The sequence below is a fragment of the Larus michahellis genome, chromosome 15 (assembly GCF_964199755.1).
Source record: "Larus michahellis chromosome 15, bLarMic1.1, whole genome shotgun sequence".
NCBI classification, from domain to species: domain Eukaryota; kingdom Metazoa; phylum Chordata; class Aves; order Charadriiformes; family Laridae; genus Larus; species Larus michahellis.
The window spans coordinates 13,496,442-13,514,313 of record NC_133910.1 but is presented as its reverse complement, the minus strand read 5'-3'; the positions used below and the strand labels follow the sequence as shown (position 1 = coordinate 13,514,313).

Below are 17,872 nucleotides of genomic sequence, written 5' to 3'. Positions count from 1 at the left end.
TAAGTCTGAGCAGAGAGACAACTGCAGAGAAAACTCTAAATAGAACCCAACTAAAAGCATATGGGTAGGGCAGGGAACATTAGAATAAAAATCTAACTAATGGTAAAACACACAGTGATGTTTTTTCTTAAAAGTCACATAGGAAGAGAAACATATATCCAACCTCATTGAGAATAACCCTGAGGGAAGGAGGCAGCTATTATTCTTTAACTGCAGCCAAACTTAATTGTACCGTCAGTCTGACCTCAGTACCGGGGAAGGTCATGGAGCAGATCATCTTTAGTGCCATTACAAGTCATATAATGGACAAGCAGGGGATCAGGCCTGGTCAGCATGGGTTTATGAAAGGCAGGTCCTGCCTGACGAACCTGATCTCCTTCTATGACAAAATGACCCCATTATTGGACAAGCGAAAGGCTGTGGATATTGTCTACCTAGACTTTCAAAAAGCATTTGATACTGTTCCCCATAGGATTCTCATGGAAAAACTGGCTGCTCATGGCCTGGATGAGCATATGATCTGCTGGATCAAGCATTGGCTGAATGGACAGTCCCAAAGAGTGGTGGTCAATGGAGTTAAATCCAGCTAGTGGCCAGTCACAAGTGGTGTCCCTCAGGGCTCAGTGTTGGGACCATTTCTAGTTAACATCTTTATTGATGATCTTGATAAGGACATAGAACATATCATCAGTAAGTTCGCAGGTGACACCAAGTTAAGTGGGAGTGTTGATCTACATGAGGATAGGGAGGCTCTACAGAGAGACTCGGACAGATTGGATTGATGGGCCAACGCTAACGGCATGAGCTTCAACAAGGCCAAGTGCCGGGTCCTGCACTTGGGCCACAACAACCCCATGCATCGCTACAGGCTTGGGGCAGTGTGGCTGGAGAGCTGCCCGGCAGAAGAGGACCTGGGGGTTCTAATTGACAAGCGGCTGAACATGAGCCAGCAGTGTGCCCAGGTGGCCAAGAGGGCCAATGGCATCCTGGCTTGTATTAGAAATGGTGTGACCAGCAGGAGGAGGGAGGTGATTGTCCCCCTGTACTCAGCACTGATGAGGCCACACCTGGAGTATTGTGTCCAGTTCTGGGCATCTCAATACAAGAGAGATATCGAGGTGCTGGAGTGAGTGCAGAGGAGGGCAACGAAGCTGGTGAAGGGCCTGGAGAATAAATCTGATGAGGAGCAATTGAAGGAGCTGGGACTGTTTAGTTTGAGGAAGAGGAGGCTGAGGGGAGACCTCATCGCTCTCTACAACTACTTGAAAGGACACTGTAGAGAGGCTGGTGCTGGTCTCTTCTCACAGGTAATTAGTGACAGAACAAGAGGGAATGGCTTCAAGGTGCAACAGGGTAGGTTTAGGCTGGACATTAGCAAGAAATTCTTCACAGAAAGAGTGGTCAGACACTGGAATAGGCTGCCCAGGGAGGTGGTGGAGTCACCATCCCTGAATGTGTTTTAAGAGTCGTTTAGATGTGGTGTTGGGGGATATGGTGTAGGGGAGAACTTTGTAGAGGGGGGCGATGGTTGGACTCGATGATCCCAAGGGTCTTTTCCAACCTAAATGATTCTAATTTGATACAAAACTAACATTTTCTCTGAATGAAGAATTCTTTTAACTTAAAGAAAAGCCAACTTCTGAAATCAGATAAGAGCCCAGTAACACTGCAGTAGTTGAGAATGTCATGATTTCCATCAAAAAAACCTGTTTTGCAGAGATTAGGAACAGCTGTTTCAAACTGAATTAGACTAAAACTAGAAACAAGCTGTCAAGACCCAAAAAATGTATTTTATACATAAAAGAACGTATTTGATTCAGCTGTTTTATCGTGGTGGTCAGCCAAAAGAGAGAAATAAAGTAACATTCTGAGATTCCAGACGTTGTCGCAAAGACTCTCTCATTTTTAACACTCTTTATGTAGATTTATTCCTTTGAGCATTTGGAATAGGAAAAATGTCAAACAGCTCACATCACAGATTCTTGAATATTTTCAAACCACGGGCAGCTTAAAACAGTTCAGAAACACCTAAGGACTCTTTCTGCTCTAGTCCACATTCTCTGCATCTTCTGTAGCAGTAACAGGACGTTGCAATAAAGAAAATACACTCAACTGCTGTTGATATGAAAAGATTGAAATAATTCACTTCAACACACCACTTGTGAGTAACATGCATACAGCTCCTTTTTGTCCATGCTTGCAGATCCTAGGAGGCTTTAAGTGCGTATTTTCAGGATCAATTTCCACAGGAATTGCAGCTTCATATAAGGAGAAGTAAATGCATCTATTTTAGAATATACTGTAAAATGTCCCAACTAGATATAATTCCTTTGTGTCCAATCACCCATGCAGTATACAGAACACCTCTTATACTATGTTGCTTGCTACCAGTTACAGAAGGTTAGAAAATCCAAGCACAACAACCAAATTAATCAAGACTGGTGCTGGTTTTGAATAGAACTATTTGTTCCAAAGCACAACTCTGAACATCAAAGACCCCTGTGACTTTATTACATGCTGTAAGATGTGGCCATTACAGTCTGCTTTCCAACCAAATCTAAAGTAGTCTTGAAAACACCCTTAGCATTTCAACATGTTCATTACTTTGCATAATAACGATATATACTAATTCTACCCAATAACTATATTAGTAATTACTGTCAGCCTGTCAGTATACATGCTTTTGAAGAAGAGGTATCTGGGAACAAGCCAGTTCATGAGCATATAAAAATACGCAGACCGCAAGAAATGCATTTTTAACTCACCAAGACACCAGGCAAGCATGCAATTGCAGTCACGCGCCATTTCAGCTTTCAGATTACTCACACGGTCTAGCTTTAAGCATTAAAATTGAGCACTTAAGTTCTCAGCAAACTCAGTGGAGCACCAGAGCACGATTGAATGCTTCACGCTAAGCCAAGAACCTTACAAAAGAGCACAACAAGATAACCGCTGCTCAGGGTACATAAACTTTTGATCTTACTGTGAAAAGATCAAAAATGTGATCCTACCATGTGCTAGTCTTTCAATCAGCTTTCATTAAATCTTGTTAATTCAGAGGACATCTTTTTCTAGGTATACTGTAACTGAACAAGTGTCAGTGGCTAAAAGATTTTATTCACGTTTTTTGTTTCTTGTACAAGTGAAAGCCTTAGATTCAGGCATTTAAAATTAGATAGAGTGAGCTGCTATACATGCTTGAGCTAATCTTGTATCAGCAGAGAAAGTGGTAACATGTACTGGTAAGTCACCTTTATCTCCAGAACTTCAGGATTTTACAACTCTCATAGATTTATATACTAGCTCATAACGAGCTGAGGTACCAACAAGTGAAGTAGCTCTGAGTGCTATGTTCATATTCTTGTCTCTGTTCTCCTATCAACCCCCAAACCTGCCCAACTGTGGCACTACTCAAGACTTCTAGGAGAGCCAAGATACGTTTCTGCAACTACCAATCAAGCCTGACAGTCAGCCATGAAGTTACATAGCCTACTGTTCTCAGCACCACATTTAGAATATTGTTTTTCCCCATTTCTATTCCCAGCTGTCCCAAGACAAAAGAGTATAATTACAGGGGGCAGGGAAAAAGAAAAAACACAAGCCCATTTCTCAGGAGGCAGCATTTTACAACAGATACAGTCTTGGTTTTCTACAGAAGAAGAATCATTCATCTGAGCTCCTGCAGAACACCGAACTGAAGTATCCCTAAAAACTGGGTCAGGTATCTGGCCAGATCTGAAACAAAGTACCCCTGCAAAACCAGACATTTTCAGCAGAACGCAAAAATGACCACATGTATTGCAAAGCATGGACTTCCTGAGTGTTATTAGTACATCTTACAACTTTGGGAAGAACAGACAACTTGCCTCAAATTATCAAGCAAAATTTTATTTTATCACCAGGAATATTTTGGAAAGAGCAAATTCACTTTGAAAGGTCATCTGAGATCAACTGCGCATCTTTTTCAATACAACTCTATGTTAAAACCAAAAACCAGGCACAGATATGAACAGTAATGATAGTGATGTCATGGTTTGTAATTTCTTATTCATATTCTGCAATTGTCACAGCATCAGAGTGACAAAACACCACCACTCCTGCAGAGTAGGATTAATCTTTCCTCCCAGGAAAATAAAAATCAGTATGCATTGATCCCAAGAGGCAAGAGACTTCAAAAAAATCACCACATATCTTCTGGATTATATGCCTTTAACATCAGAAGCTCAGTATTAAGTACTGCTGAATATAAAACTGCTGCCATGTGTTTGCCGAACGTGCATTTCCATGAAGCAGGAGCCAAACCAGCAGTCTGAACTGCACTTTTGATTCCATACAGCTCCTTACCCAGACTATTTTCAGTTTTATTAGCTTTTAGGCAATTTTCATGTTTTGTAGCCAGTTATCAACAGTATCTGATTAATATACAATGGGGAAGAACTGAGTATTGCTTATATGCAATTCAAACAATTAAATCACTCTGAACTGAGGGGGGCAACTGTAGTAACTCCAAGAGAGAACTCCAAAAAAGATTAGAGATGAGCACACTTATGCATTTAAAAAAAAAAAAAAAAAAAACAAAAAACCTCACAAATAACAGTCACACAAAAAGACCTGACAACAACAATAGCAGAGAGCAACGGGGTGACATCATTAAATTTTCCATTTTATTTGAATTCCTCTAGAAGCTATGAAAAAAATCTTTTCCATATAAAGAGTATCAATGGGAAGCTTATCACCTGTATCATTTATATTAGTGTTCATATTCCTTGAATGCCCTTCATATGAAGGTCCCCAAACGCTTTACAAACATCATTAATTTGCCTCAGAGAAAGCGAGACACAACTCTGAGTCCCTGAAAACATCCCCTGTGCTTTCACAGTAGCCACCATCCACTAGGTAAGTTTCATCACCAGTAGCAAGTCAGTCTGAGCCACCGAGAGCTGAGATAGCAGGCAAACACAAAATTCAAAGGAATGCCAGGGTTTCTTACAATGCTCTTCTTGTTCTGCAGTCCTACATTTTCGTCACTTAATCCCTAGACAACATGTATTTCCACTTACACCTTGCTGTATTTCTCAACTTCTAAAAGTAAAGCCTTTTCTTCCGACCTAATGGTTGTACTATGACTTACTCATCTACATACTGCATTTCTGTGCCTGTGCATGGCTTAGTTTGATTCACAGGCTGTTACAGATAGAGAGCAATGCAGTTTTAACCAATCTGGTTTGATGACTACATTATGCAGCTTAGAAAGTGAAACTGATTGTTGATTTACAAATTGCATAGTTCAGCCATCAAACATGAACTGTATGAAGAGTTCTCACAGAGGAAGAAAAAAAAAAAAAAGGAGTTAGGGGAAGAAGAACAGGGAGCAGGCAGAAGTGTTTTGGTTAAACTAGAGCAACATCAATCATTTCCATCCTGAAACAGGCTAACAGCTAGAACATTAATACTTATCAAAGAAAGAGGGAAAACAACCCCACTCATTAGCAAATAAAGGTGTTGTAAAGCATTAAATAATTCCCACCAGCTGACAAGGGAGTTGTGATTTATAATAGTGTGTATTGATATATCACTTCCTATAATTAGGAAAAGTGAGACTGGTACCGCTTACAGCATTATACAACAAATACTGTTGAATAACAACAAACACCAAGCACAACAATAGAAAAACACCACATCACGCTCTTGGGCTGCTTCAGATTTGAAACAAGGCATTCTAACAAAATCCAGTAAGAAAGACAAATTCTGTCCGGACACGTATAACCTGATTTCACAATAGTATCCTAGTGTGAATTATTACTAGTATCACTCCAAGAGGATCACAGATATAAAACATTCAAACTACATAAATAACAAGCCAGAATCAAATGCTAATTATTTCTCATTTTTCTTTAAGGAACAAGTTACTCATCATCACTTTTCTCTTCCTGAAGTAACAAGCTAACTTCAGTCTACTAAAATGTCAAAGAAATTCAGCTAACTGGCAGAGTGGCACAAGGTGGCATACGTGGCAAATTCTCACCTGCCACAGCATCTTTCCAGTAGTGCAAAGAAAAAATAAATTTGTAATTTTCATTTCCTTTTGTTCCAACTAGTAGGTATCAAAAACACTTTTATAGTAACAGGCTAACAATAAAATAGTTAAGATAGCCCTGGGCTGGACTTTTGGTCAAAACCAGCAGAGGACTCAAAGGCAAAGAAACACTAGAATCCGAGAGCTGAAGATTCCAGGGGCTCCCAGCTGAGGGGGGAAGATGCATTCTCCAAAAAAGACAGACATAACTGATGTTATCCATCCCCAGTGCCCCCCCATGCTGCTTTAGTCAGGATCTCTAGGAGAATAAAACCCCTCCAACATACAGTAGCTGGTGATTCTGCCTTTATTTTTACTGTAGCTATTATTATAAGCGTCCCTGTTTTCATTATGGTTTTCATTATCATTATTTTTCCCCTCCCACTACATTCACGCTTTTTTTTAAACTATAATTGCATAGCTCAGAGACCCTCAGAAAAATTTTGTGTCCCACCTTTTCCCTTCTCCAGTAAAGTATACTTAGACTGTAGTAATTCCTGTCACACACAAACACTCCCCCTTACATTTTAGTACAAGCACTTTTTTCCTCATCATAGCTTTTCCAGTGCTTTTCACTCCATCACTGTAACATGAAGGGCAATTTGCACACTACCTGAATTTGCCACCCCTGCCATTGCTGGTCACTGGAATCAACCCTGCAATAATAAGAGTCAATATTCCCCAGGCAGACAACTGAGCAATAATTAATAACTACGGCAGTTGGAAGCAAAGAGGTAACCACCTGTTTCCTATTCATATTTTAAAAAAGAAAAAAAAAGAACATTAACGTAATTCTGAACAGCAAGGGCATTTCACCAAAACATTTGCCTAAAATCGCACAAAATTAAAAGCCCATAAAGGGCACTTTTCCAGACTGCCAGGCAAACAACATTAGTCACTGGCTGTATAATACTTGGCATCTACAAAGCATTTCTGTCCAAAGAACCCAATGCACTTGAGACACGTTTAGACTAGAAACTCTCCGAAGAAGTAGGTTAAGTATTATTATCCTATTTTATCCGTAAGAAAAATGAGGCACAGAAAAAAAATCATGCATCCTGTTCAAGGTTACAACAAAAACTAATAAGAAAAGCAAGAACAGAATCCAAGTGGCCCAGCTCCTATTTTGTGCCCCGTGTACAAGAAAACACCAGTTTGTGTATCATTCATTTCTCCGGTGACAGGAATATAAACTGCCGTGGCTTATCTGCACAGGAAAGGAGTCCACAGCGGGTAATCCCGAAGAGCCTTTCCATTCCCGCTCCCTCTAGGAAGCGCTGACTCTGGTCTTACAAAGCACATCAAAATATGCTCTTCAGAGTGCCACCGAGGTATCCTCGTAGGGACTTGACACTTTGCTTCAATTAAAATCTTACTTTATTGGTTTTTTTGTTCCCTTCTGTGAGCAAACCAAGAGATTTTGGTCACTTCTAATCTATTCTTTAAGTAACTTCTTCAGAGCTGCTGTCACTGAGAATACCAGTATCTCAGACTGCACCACTAACCTGCCCCCTCTTACCCCAGCAAGCACAGATGATCTTCAAAAGCAACCTCCAGAAGCATCAGGCAAGCAGATCATCCAGTTACCATCAATTTTCCTCAGTGCCACAGGTCTGTCACTGATATTACAGTATACCTGAAAAGAAAATGTTTCCCAATTTGGGAGGATGAAATCTCGGCAGAATAAACTGGATCTCCGTGCAACAGTATGTCACAATGTTATAACACCGCATTTTTGTAGAAAAAAGTTCTGAAAGGACAAAATCTTGGCCATCTGCCTGAACTTCCAAAGAACTGCCAACACAATAATTCAGTTACATTGTCCATGCTACTGTAAAACTACATTAAACTCAAAATGTTTGAGCACATCCAAAATTTAAAATTAATGTTCCTTGGAATGAACACTTCATTTTACAATCAAGATGAACAACACAAAAAAAATTACTTCAACAGTGTTCCTCTGCTATTATGGTTAACATTTAATGTCATTTATTGTCATTAAACTCAATATTTGTGTCTAATCAATACTAAGCTACCAAGGGCAGTCGTAACAAGTCTGGACTTTCTCTACAGGCTATATCGATTTCTCTTTTTTTTTTTTTGAGACCTACAACAAACAATTTATACAAATAATTTATCAGGCAACACAAAAATAATTTAATAAACAAAACCTATATATTCCTTTTTTCTTCTGTCATGTGACAGAAAATCATTTTAACTCATTAATGGTAATCTCAACAGTTCGATTTTAAATTTATGTAAAATAAGAGGAAGCTATGAGGTAACAAATTTAAATCCAAATATTTTTCAGTGTATTTCAACATGTAGATCAACAGTAATTTTTTTCATCTTGTATTTGCCAGCATATTACTTTTAAATAAATTTATGAAGACTCCTGTCCAGCTTGTTCACTTGGAATATTTACAATACACTGATACTGTAAAGTTTATGCAAGTTGCCATAATCTTCTTTTCACAGATGAGTAAATGAAATAATTCGATGCAAGTCCTACTAACCCAGCGAGTCAGAAAAGTTGATTTTTTTCTTTCTGCTTGAAGTGGTACATAACAGCCTTCCCAAATACATGGTTATCATGTTTTTTTAAGTACCATTTCACAATGACAGAACATTGTGAGCACCACCACCACTCACATACACCTATGCACACAGGTGCAAACTACAGAAGTGTTGGAATTGGAGTAAAGCAAACAGACAAATGCAAGTCTGAAAACAGCAGAGCATACAACACTCCAGTGAAGTAAAAATCAAGGACAAAATTTAAGATGACATCACTGGTTCAAGACTACAATTGTTCTACATTTCCCCCACTGTTACTGTTGTTAATAATATTATTTGAAAGTCTGAAAACAGTTTACTGCGAGGCAGGGGAGGGGGGTGGAGAAAAAGGAAAGATGACTTAGAGAAGACAGTATTTTCACTTGGGCAAGTAAACTCTGCTAATACTGCTATCAACCAGCAACTCAGGGAAGACTTCGTTTGCTGCTATACAATGAATTCAATGTTTCTTAAGTCTGGCAGAAAGAGTAATCCTGGTGTGTTGGTTTCGTAGTTGATCATAGAATCATAGGGTTGGAAGGGACCTCTGGAGACTATCTAGTCCAACCCCCCTGCCAGAGCAGGGTCACCCAGAGCAGGTGGCACAGGAACGCATCCAGGCAGGTTTGGAATGTCTCCAGAGCTGGAGACTCCACCATCTCTCCGGGCAGCCTGTTCCAGTGCTCTGCCACCCCCAAAGTAAAGAAGTTCCTCCTCATGTTTAGGTGGAACTTCCCATGGTCAAGTTTGTGCCCATTACCTCTTGTCCTGTCACTGGGCACCACTGAGAAGAGCCTGGCCCCATCCTCCTGACACCCACCCTTTAAGTATTTATAAGTGTTGATAAGGTCCTCCCTCAGTCGTCTTTCTTCCAGACTGAAGAGACCCAAATCCCTCAGTCCCTCTTCATAAGAGAGGTGTTCCAGTCCCCTCATCATCTTGGTGGCCCTTTGCTGTCCCCTCTCCAGCAGTTCCCTGTCCTTCTGGAACCAGGGAGCCCAGAACTGGACACAGTACTCCAGATGTGGCCTCACCAAGGCAGAGTAGAAGGGGAGGATGACCTCCCTCCACCTGCTGGCCACACTCTTCTTGATGCATCCCAGGATGCCATTGGCCTTTTTGGCCACAAGGGCACATTGCTGGCTCATGGTCATCCTGTTGTCCACCAGGACTCCCAGGTCTCTTTCAGCTGAGCTGCTCTCCAGCAGGTCAGCCCCCAACCTGTACTGGCGCATTGGGTTATTCCTCCCCGGGTCCATTTTGCATATACTTTTCAAATAAACAAACAAATGCAAACAAGCAAAAAATCTCTACCAGTGATTAAAGCTCAAATGTTGGGCATGAACTACTTGACAGCAACCCAATTAAGAGAGGTGAAACTCGCCCTTCAAAAGCATTTGCCTTGTTTAGCGGACACTTAATACGCTGCATATTTTCTGTTCCACTGGAGTCAGTGGAAATACCTTAACAAACACTGCCTTGGGCATGCACGGGGCAAGGGTATACAAATGCTTTGCCAAGGGCAAAGAGGATGAACAAATACACACTACAGGCAACAAATAACCTCACTAAAGCAGCAGATGGAAAACAGAAGTTTACACCACTCAAAGAATGAGTTCAAACTCCTGGATTCCAAAAACATGCATCTACTCTGACTGCCAGCTTTACTGTAGCTGGATCAGGCAACACCACCATCACAAGCTTTAATAAGCATTTTATATATGGATAAGTATATAACACTGGCTTATATACTTTATATACTCACATCATCAAATCTTTTGGGAAAAGACTTGGGTGACAAAACCCCTTTGTCACCCAGTATTGAGAACAAATATGAAGAAACAATTATTTGCTTAGTAAATGATGGTCTTATTGATGAGATCATGGTCTTGCCTCCTGCAGAAAACAAAAAGCACCCAGGAATGAGGAAGACTAGCAAAAGGGCACTTGTTATAGAAGCGTCATGAAAAGCAACAGAAGCAAGTTATTCCAGTGCCCTGTCACAAACATGAGGTAACACCTTTAAGAAAAAAAAAATCAAAACTAAATCAGTATTTCAGTCTAATATAGCAAGCGACTTTCAACAATTCTTTTCATCTAAACTTCTAGCAAATGCATTCTCCCCTGTGGTAGTCTCCCATGAATTCCAATACAATGCAAGCAGCGAGCACCTGGTAAGTAAAGGCAAGGCAGAGAGCAGCACCCTGCAGATCCAGTCCTGACTCTTCCAAGGAGTATCAGGCCACACACACAGACACAAATCAGAAACCCTTCTGACTGCTACTGTCATCTTAGATTTCAACTGCTCAGACACAACAATCATATTACAAAAAATTCAACAGCTGAGATACCCATAATTACTCAAACCAGAAATCAACTACAATTACTAGACAGAGACAGTCCCTATTAAAAAAAACAACAAAAAAACCACCACTGATTTCTACAAATTTCCTAACTTACCGATAATACTTTATCTGCATTACCCATACAGCATGATAGCTCTTTTTTGTCTTATCTAATATTGTATCTTCAATATTACATTAGAGGGCACATATAAATACTTCTGGGAAACAGCACTTCAACTGTAATGAAGAAAACCTCTTTTCTTAAATAACATTGAACAGGAAGAGAAAAAAAAAATTATCAAGTAGACCTAAATACTGTTCCATGGCTACTACACGCCTCCATGCACCCCGCATTCAGCAAAGTAATTTACTTGTATGATTTCTACTGATACATAAAAGAAGCTAAAGCAAAGAAGAAAAAAACATTTAGCTCTTACTTGCAATAAGATCAACTTAAACTTCCTGTGTTTTTCAGCTATAGCTTGTGAGCTCTGTTAAACACCTGGAAAAGTAAAGTTCCTTTACAGCTGCATGTGTATGTAATTAAGGCATTTGACAAGCTGTTGTGTTCCCAAACAGCTGCTTCCATTATAAGGACAACTTTACCACCTGCAAAACTATTGGGTAAACTACAGTAAGTAAATATCAGGATAGCAGGTGCTAATAAATAACAAGCACTGCCAAGATAACACACTTCCGTAAGGAAAGTTTTCATTTTTCCCACACTACTTTTCTGTACCCCCAGAGCAGGCAAACTTAAGGTAATCAGAAACAGAGGAACTAGTGTTGTGACTCACAGGAGCAGCAGAACAAGGTTCAGGGCAAATATATCTGAAATCACAATTAAATGCAACCCGTCTCTACTGCACTAAAGTCAAAGAGTTAGGTCAGTAAACTTGCACCAAAAAGTGGGTCTTCACACAATGCATAACCAGCCACAGCTACAAGTATTAACTGTGGTAAAATAAACAAGTTGAAAAGTGTCGGGGAAGTCTAATCTCCTAGTACTATGCTTTAAAGAGCTTCATGTTGTTTGTGGTACTTGGAAGGTTACCATCACTATATTCTCCAAATAGTCTATCATTTCCAAAGCAGAAATACTGTGGACCAACTAAAAATCTCAACTTTTAAACAAACAGACCATTATACAGGATAACTTTTGAAATACTGTGTTGTTGGTTTTCTTCTTTGGTTTTTGGTGTTATGGGTTTTTTTAAGAATTACCATTTCAGGCCTCTAATTGTTCTTTCAATTTCAGACAAAAATAATGCAGTAAAGGGTTTTTTTTAATATACAGTACTTTCATATACTGAACAATAATTTGCTTCCCATGAGAGCAGTCATTATTACAAACCTTACTTATTATTGTTCTACAAGCCACTATTATTACAAGCCTCCCCATGTTTTAAAAATAAACAGAATGCATTGAAACATATACAAAGCCCAAGTACTCGCTTTCCCTATATTTCATTAATGTCCTTTTGGAATTGCACCACAGCCCCAAAACTCTGCTCCATCTACTCTCCCTTGGCAGCCATGTGGCTACTCATGCCATCAGTAATGCATGAACAATCAAAGAGAGAGGAAAATGCCCTTATCTCAGCTCATCAAAAATACAAGCAAGCCAGCCACAAAGGGGTCACAAATTAAAAATTAAATACAGACAGACATAAAGTGTATTGACACATCACCACATGTAAATCCCCTCTTCAAGCAACAGAAAACACCAGACACACATAATAAGAACAGAATGCAGCCAAAAGATGTAATGAAATAACACTTATTCAAGAAACATATTTAGCAATGAAGGATTAAAGCAGCAACATAAATGAGCATCAATAGGGTCTTTGTTGCTAATGGTAAATCCAGCAGCTAATACCCTCACACAGGCAGCACATCCGCTGTTAGGAACAGGGGCAACCTACCCATGCCTGCTGGTTACTGCAAACCCTAGAAAGAATGCTAGTAAATTTCAGAAGAACCATTAGGTAGAAAGCAGCTATTTAAATACAACTTAAACAGTATCTTTTGTTTTAGCTGTAAAACAGAAGTCAAAGACAACAAAAATAAAAGAAAGATAATACTGTTTTTCTCCTGGAATATTTAACTGTGTATATGAGTGCACAGGATACTAAAACTTTCTGCTTTCTGAAATTAGAATCCAGTATTACAAAAAACTACTCTTCAAAGCTCCATAATTCTAAGCTAATAAAAAACTCCATTAGAATAACTATGTCAAAGCTATCATCAACAGAGTTTACTCTGATAACGCCCTAAAGTAGTAACTAAATCACTGAAGATTTAACTGCATTACAAGTTTAGTTTTCATGTATAAACGTTAGAGGGTTTTATTTTTTTACGAAAGTAGCAGATTAATTACTTTTTCTTGCTAACAGCAAGAAGCACAAGCAAACATGAAACAATTTCTCAATTAATAAATCTCTACTTAAAAATCCCTCCTGTCCCCCATTTTCCAACCATATCAAGTTTTATCAATGCTGAATTCTACTGGGTTTAGAAGATGTTAACACACGTTTGTATTCTGAAAAGTGACTGTACAAACATTATGGTGGTATTCATACAAACATTATTGTCGTCTTCCTATTTTAAATCTGAATTACGTTAGATTGTTTGGCTCAGTGTATAACAAGAACTGGCCTATGACCTATTTGTGTAGTCAGAAAATCTTCCTCGCTCATGTACCGTAATAAATAATTTAAAGTAGAATTGTTTCTTTTAATGCCTGAAATATTTTCAGATTTATTATTCCTGCTTACTCCTGCTGTCCTGTATAAGGTTGTTAAAAGCTACTACTCTGGAATCTCTTCTTATTTCTAAGACCAGGTGCAAATGTTTTCAGCAGCAGAAAATATGGTATGGAAAGCCACTAGGACTTCTGATGATGACAACTTCCCTATATGTTTCTCTCCCAGAAATAAATTTGGAGGTGACATAAGCTCTTGATTCTCTGCTCTAATATCCCACCGCCCTCTGCTACAGTGCTTACTGCCAGATGTAAGGACACAATATACTTTCATTTTATATCTACATAAGATGCTAAATAGCTAACAGGGAAAGTATTGTCCTGCTTGGGAGTTAACACTCTCTTTGAAAAACAAGGGCACACCTCAGTATCACAGAAAAGTCTCCTCCCAATTAAAACACCATTTTTACCCTTGAAGTACATTTAGGTACTTATTAGGCTCCTCAACTTCATAAAAAAACTCAGCAATTTTGACAGTCTCAAACACTCAGAAGTCTACTATATCACAAAACAAACATTCTGTAGGAATACACAAGTAAATTACATGGATGTATTCTGTTACCTTATTTGACCATTTGTAGGCTTGAAGAAGTTGGCTGTAAAGAGGTGTTTTGTCCTGAACAGGATCTAGGCTCAACAGTCCACTGTTGTGCAGGGGGTGGTTCTCAGACGGTTTACCAACTAGGTTGCTCAGACGCTCCAGTTCACTGAAAGAAAATAGAACGGCATTTTTTTAAAGTCAGATCTGCAGATACAGCTATCTGAGATGTACGATCCTCCTGCATGGCCAGCAATCATGCATGAACTCTATTTTGATAGCTAAGTGAGTTTTAAATACCTCCCAAATTTGATAAAAAACATAATCCCTTTCATTATCCAAACAATTTAAAGTGGTCTGTTAGTCATTAAGCTCATGGCTTCTTAGGAGAGAAAGTACAAGTCAGGAGTCTTTGTAACACAACCTGGAAAGAGTCAAACTACAGCAAATCCTGTTCACAAGCACTTACAGAACCCAGTGTATCTTCTAAGCGATGCGTACCCTCAGAAACTACAAAATTCTGATTTTAGTATTGCCTGCAATACTATAGTATATTTTTTTAGCCATCAAGCAGGCAGATGCCTCATCATTTCATTAAAGAACTAGAAATTAACACTGTCCTCATATAAATATACTAAAGAACTGTCAGTAGTCCTAAACCTGGAGATGGTCCTCCAAAGTGTGCGATTACTCTAAGCAAGTATACACATTCCAAATTCTCAGGGCAAGGAAGCATCTTCTGATTTCCATGAGCAATTCATACATTTGTAGACGTGCATAAAATATTCAACTACAGCATAAGCAGCACCATTTTCCCATGAAAAATACCTCACTGTGAAATGATCTATTACTGCTTCATATCTCATTTGTCAAACACTACATTTAATAATAACAAAAGTTAAGCAATTTTTAAAACTTGCATTGATCAACTGTAGAAGAAAGACTGGCTACTTTGCACAGATATAAAACGCAGTTTTTCAAGCAACATGACTAATCAGGAGCCTTTCCTTTTGACTTCTGAATGTTACATCCTACTTCAGATGAACTTCCAGTAAATTAGAACTAGGATTCAGACCCTTCAAAGGGCAACTTCTGAAAAATCTCTGTAAAGAAAAAACCCAAATATCTCAATTTGTATTTAATGAAGGTTACAAAAATAAACACCAACAATCAGAGAACTGACAGGTAAGAGACTTCCACACTTTACTACCACAAAATTCTCCTTTATTAACCATCATTCCTTCAAGTTTCCATGGCCTACATTCTTTCTAAGCCTCTGGTGCTGCGACTGCTCATAAATATGCCTAATATTTCTTGACAAAAAAATACAATAAAATAAATGTGAATAGACATAATAACTAAGGATTTGTTGAACAGGGATGCCAGTCAACACTTTCATGATGTGAGCCAAAGGCCAACAACAACATTAACCTCAACACACCCTGGAGTATACCCTTGCTACTTGAAATCTGTGCTTCCCAAACACGTAACGCAATACATAACACTTAGATGCTATATAAATGACAATATTTTGGGACAGTTATATTTCAAAAAAGACAAATCAAATACACTACGAAATATTTAAAAAGTTATCTTACAAGGAATCAGGAAAGAAATGGCCACCAAAGCACTGATAAGCATATCCACTCCTGCTCTGGAAGAGAGAGTGAAAAAGGAACTGATGAAGTTTGATGATGAAGCTACTCTCAGGTATGGTAGTAAGGACAGGGACTGACCGCAAAGAATTGCGCAAGAACTTCACAGCACTGAAATACTGGGTGATAAAGTACAAAGTAGAGGGCTCTAAAATACTACACACGAGACAAGATGGGTCAGAGCCAACTGCTATCTACTATTGTTTAGGAACAGGATTTTGAGGTTATACTAGATAACTCTTTAAGAAGCTACCGAGCAAGACAAGGATAACCAAAGGAATGGCACAGCTTCTACATAGGGAGCAATGAAGCCTTCTCAACTCGAAAACAATAAAAGCCAAAGGGATATAACAGAAGTCTGTAAAGCTGTGTACAACATCATTCATAAGAATGACTAACCACCATCTTTCCCAACAGAAGGAAAGAAGCAGGTAACAATTTATATTGCCACAATCAGAACCAAAAAACAGCAAGGCCCATTAGCCAGCAAGAAACAGATTCTTGTACACAAGACCATGAACACTACATCTCTGGAGGCCAGAAGATGCAGAGGAAGAGGGTGACTACGCGCCCGCCCTGCCCTTGGAGACCTCCCTGGACAGTGCTGGTGGCTCCCAGCGGGACACAGCTGAACCCAGCAGCCCTCTGGCAGGATCCACAGGGACCACCCGCCTCAACTTAGTCTCTATTTACGTGAAACACACACACTGGTACTAAACGCCTATACTTATGTGTACTAACTTCCCAGCCTTACAAGTTTTGGGAATAAAATGGTCATTCTTGAACCACTTGGGTGCTACTGAATAGCCAGAGGCTAAAAAGTGATTATTTTTTTTTTTTTTAACAAAAAACTTCAGAAAACAAGAGAAAAATCTCCTGCAACCACAAGCATTCACCTTGCCAAGGTAATCCCACCAACAGCTCCTTTTTTAAAGGAAAACAAGAACAAAACTCAGGTAAACATTATGAGCAGCACTCATCCCTCTGCAGACTCTGGAATGAAACACCACGGAGACATAACACCCACGATGCTGGGAGGAATAAACGGGAGCGTTTTCTTATTCATTTGCCTAAAACTTTCTCCGGGAGTGGAAATGGCACTGCTGGGGACCTTCAAGGGGACAGGGCCGGGGGACCCCGGGACCCCTCTCCCCACCGCAGGGCCGGGGGCCCGGCTGCACCCCGAGGTGGGGGGGAGCCCCCTCAGGGCCGGCTGCTCACCCCAGGTCGCGGCTGACGGAGTGCAGGCTCTCCTGGAAGGCGGCCACGAAGCCCTTCTCCCGGCCCTCCAGGGTCTCCTTGTTCCGCATTCCATCCTTCAGGCAGTCGAAGACCCGCGTCACGCTGGAGCGCAGCGCCTGGATGGCGGCGATGGCCTGGGAGAAGGCCTCCAGGTTCACCCCGGGGCTCAGCACCCCATCCGCCATCTTGGCCGCCCGGGCCCGGCCTCTCCCCGTCAGGAGCGCGGCGAGGCCGCGGCGGCCCCGGGGCAGGCTGGGAAATGTAGTCCGGGCTCTGAGGGGAAGCGGGGCGGGAAGCGGCGCTTCCCTCAGGCGGGAGGGACAGTCAACCCTCACTTTTAAGCCTTTTCTCCTCTTTTTCTAACCTCAGGTGCTTCTTCAGCGAAGGCGGGTCAGCCCCACGCCCTCTGAGCCCACCGCTTCTGACAGGAGCAGCCGAGGAGATGTCTGCCCGGGGTGAAAAAAATGACCACTGGCATGTGTGCCTCACTGCTTCCTCAGAAATATATTTTTTCCACTCAAAGACCTCTTTTCTTTTGTTTTCCTGTGCTGTGCATCACTCTCTATTCGCAATATAGGGTATATTCCCTCCTCTGGGTGTTCTGTGGATCTGTAGCGTGTTTTCCAGGCGTAGAGACAGAAATAAAACCATTTAAAATAGGAAAAAGGGGCCCCATCCTGCTGTAGCGACTGAGCA

The 17,872-nt window shown here is 40.3% G+C and overlaps 1 protein-coding gene across 1 annotated transcript in view; it reads right to left on the bottom strand.

Moving 5' to 3' along the window:
• Positions 1-17,403, bottom strand: part of MED27 (mediator complex subunit 27) — a 95,015-nt gene extending 77,612 nt beyond the window's left edge. Inside the window, exons 1-2 of the mRNA XM_074608325.1 lie at positions 17,156-17,403; positions 14,304-14,448 (exon numbers count right to left, since the gene is read on the bottom strand). Coding sequence (XP_074464426.1) covers positions 14,304-14,448; positions 17,156-17,361 — 351 coding nt within the window. The 5' untranslated portion in view covers positions 17,362-17,403. The remainder of the gene's footprint in view (positions 1-14,303; positions 14,449-17,155) is intronic.
• Between the last annotated feature and the right edge of the window lie 469 nt (positions 17,404-17,872).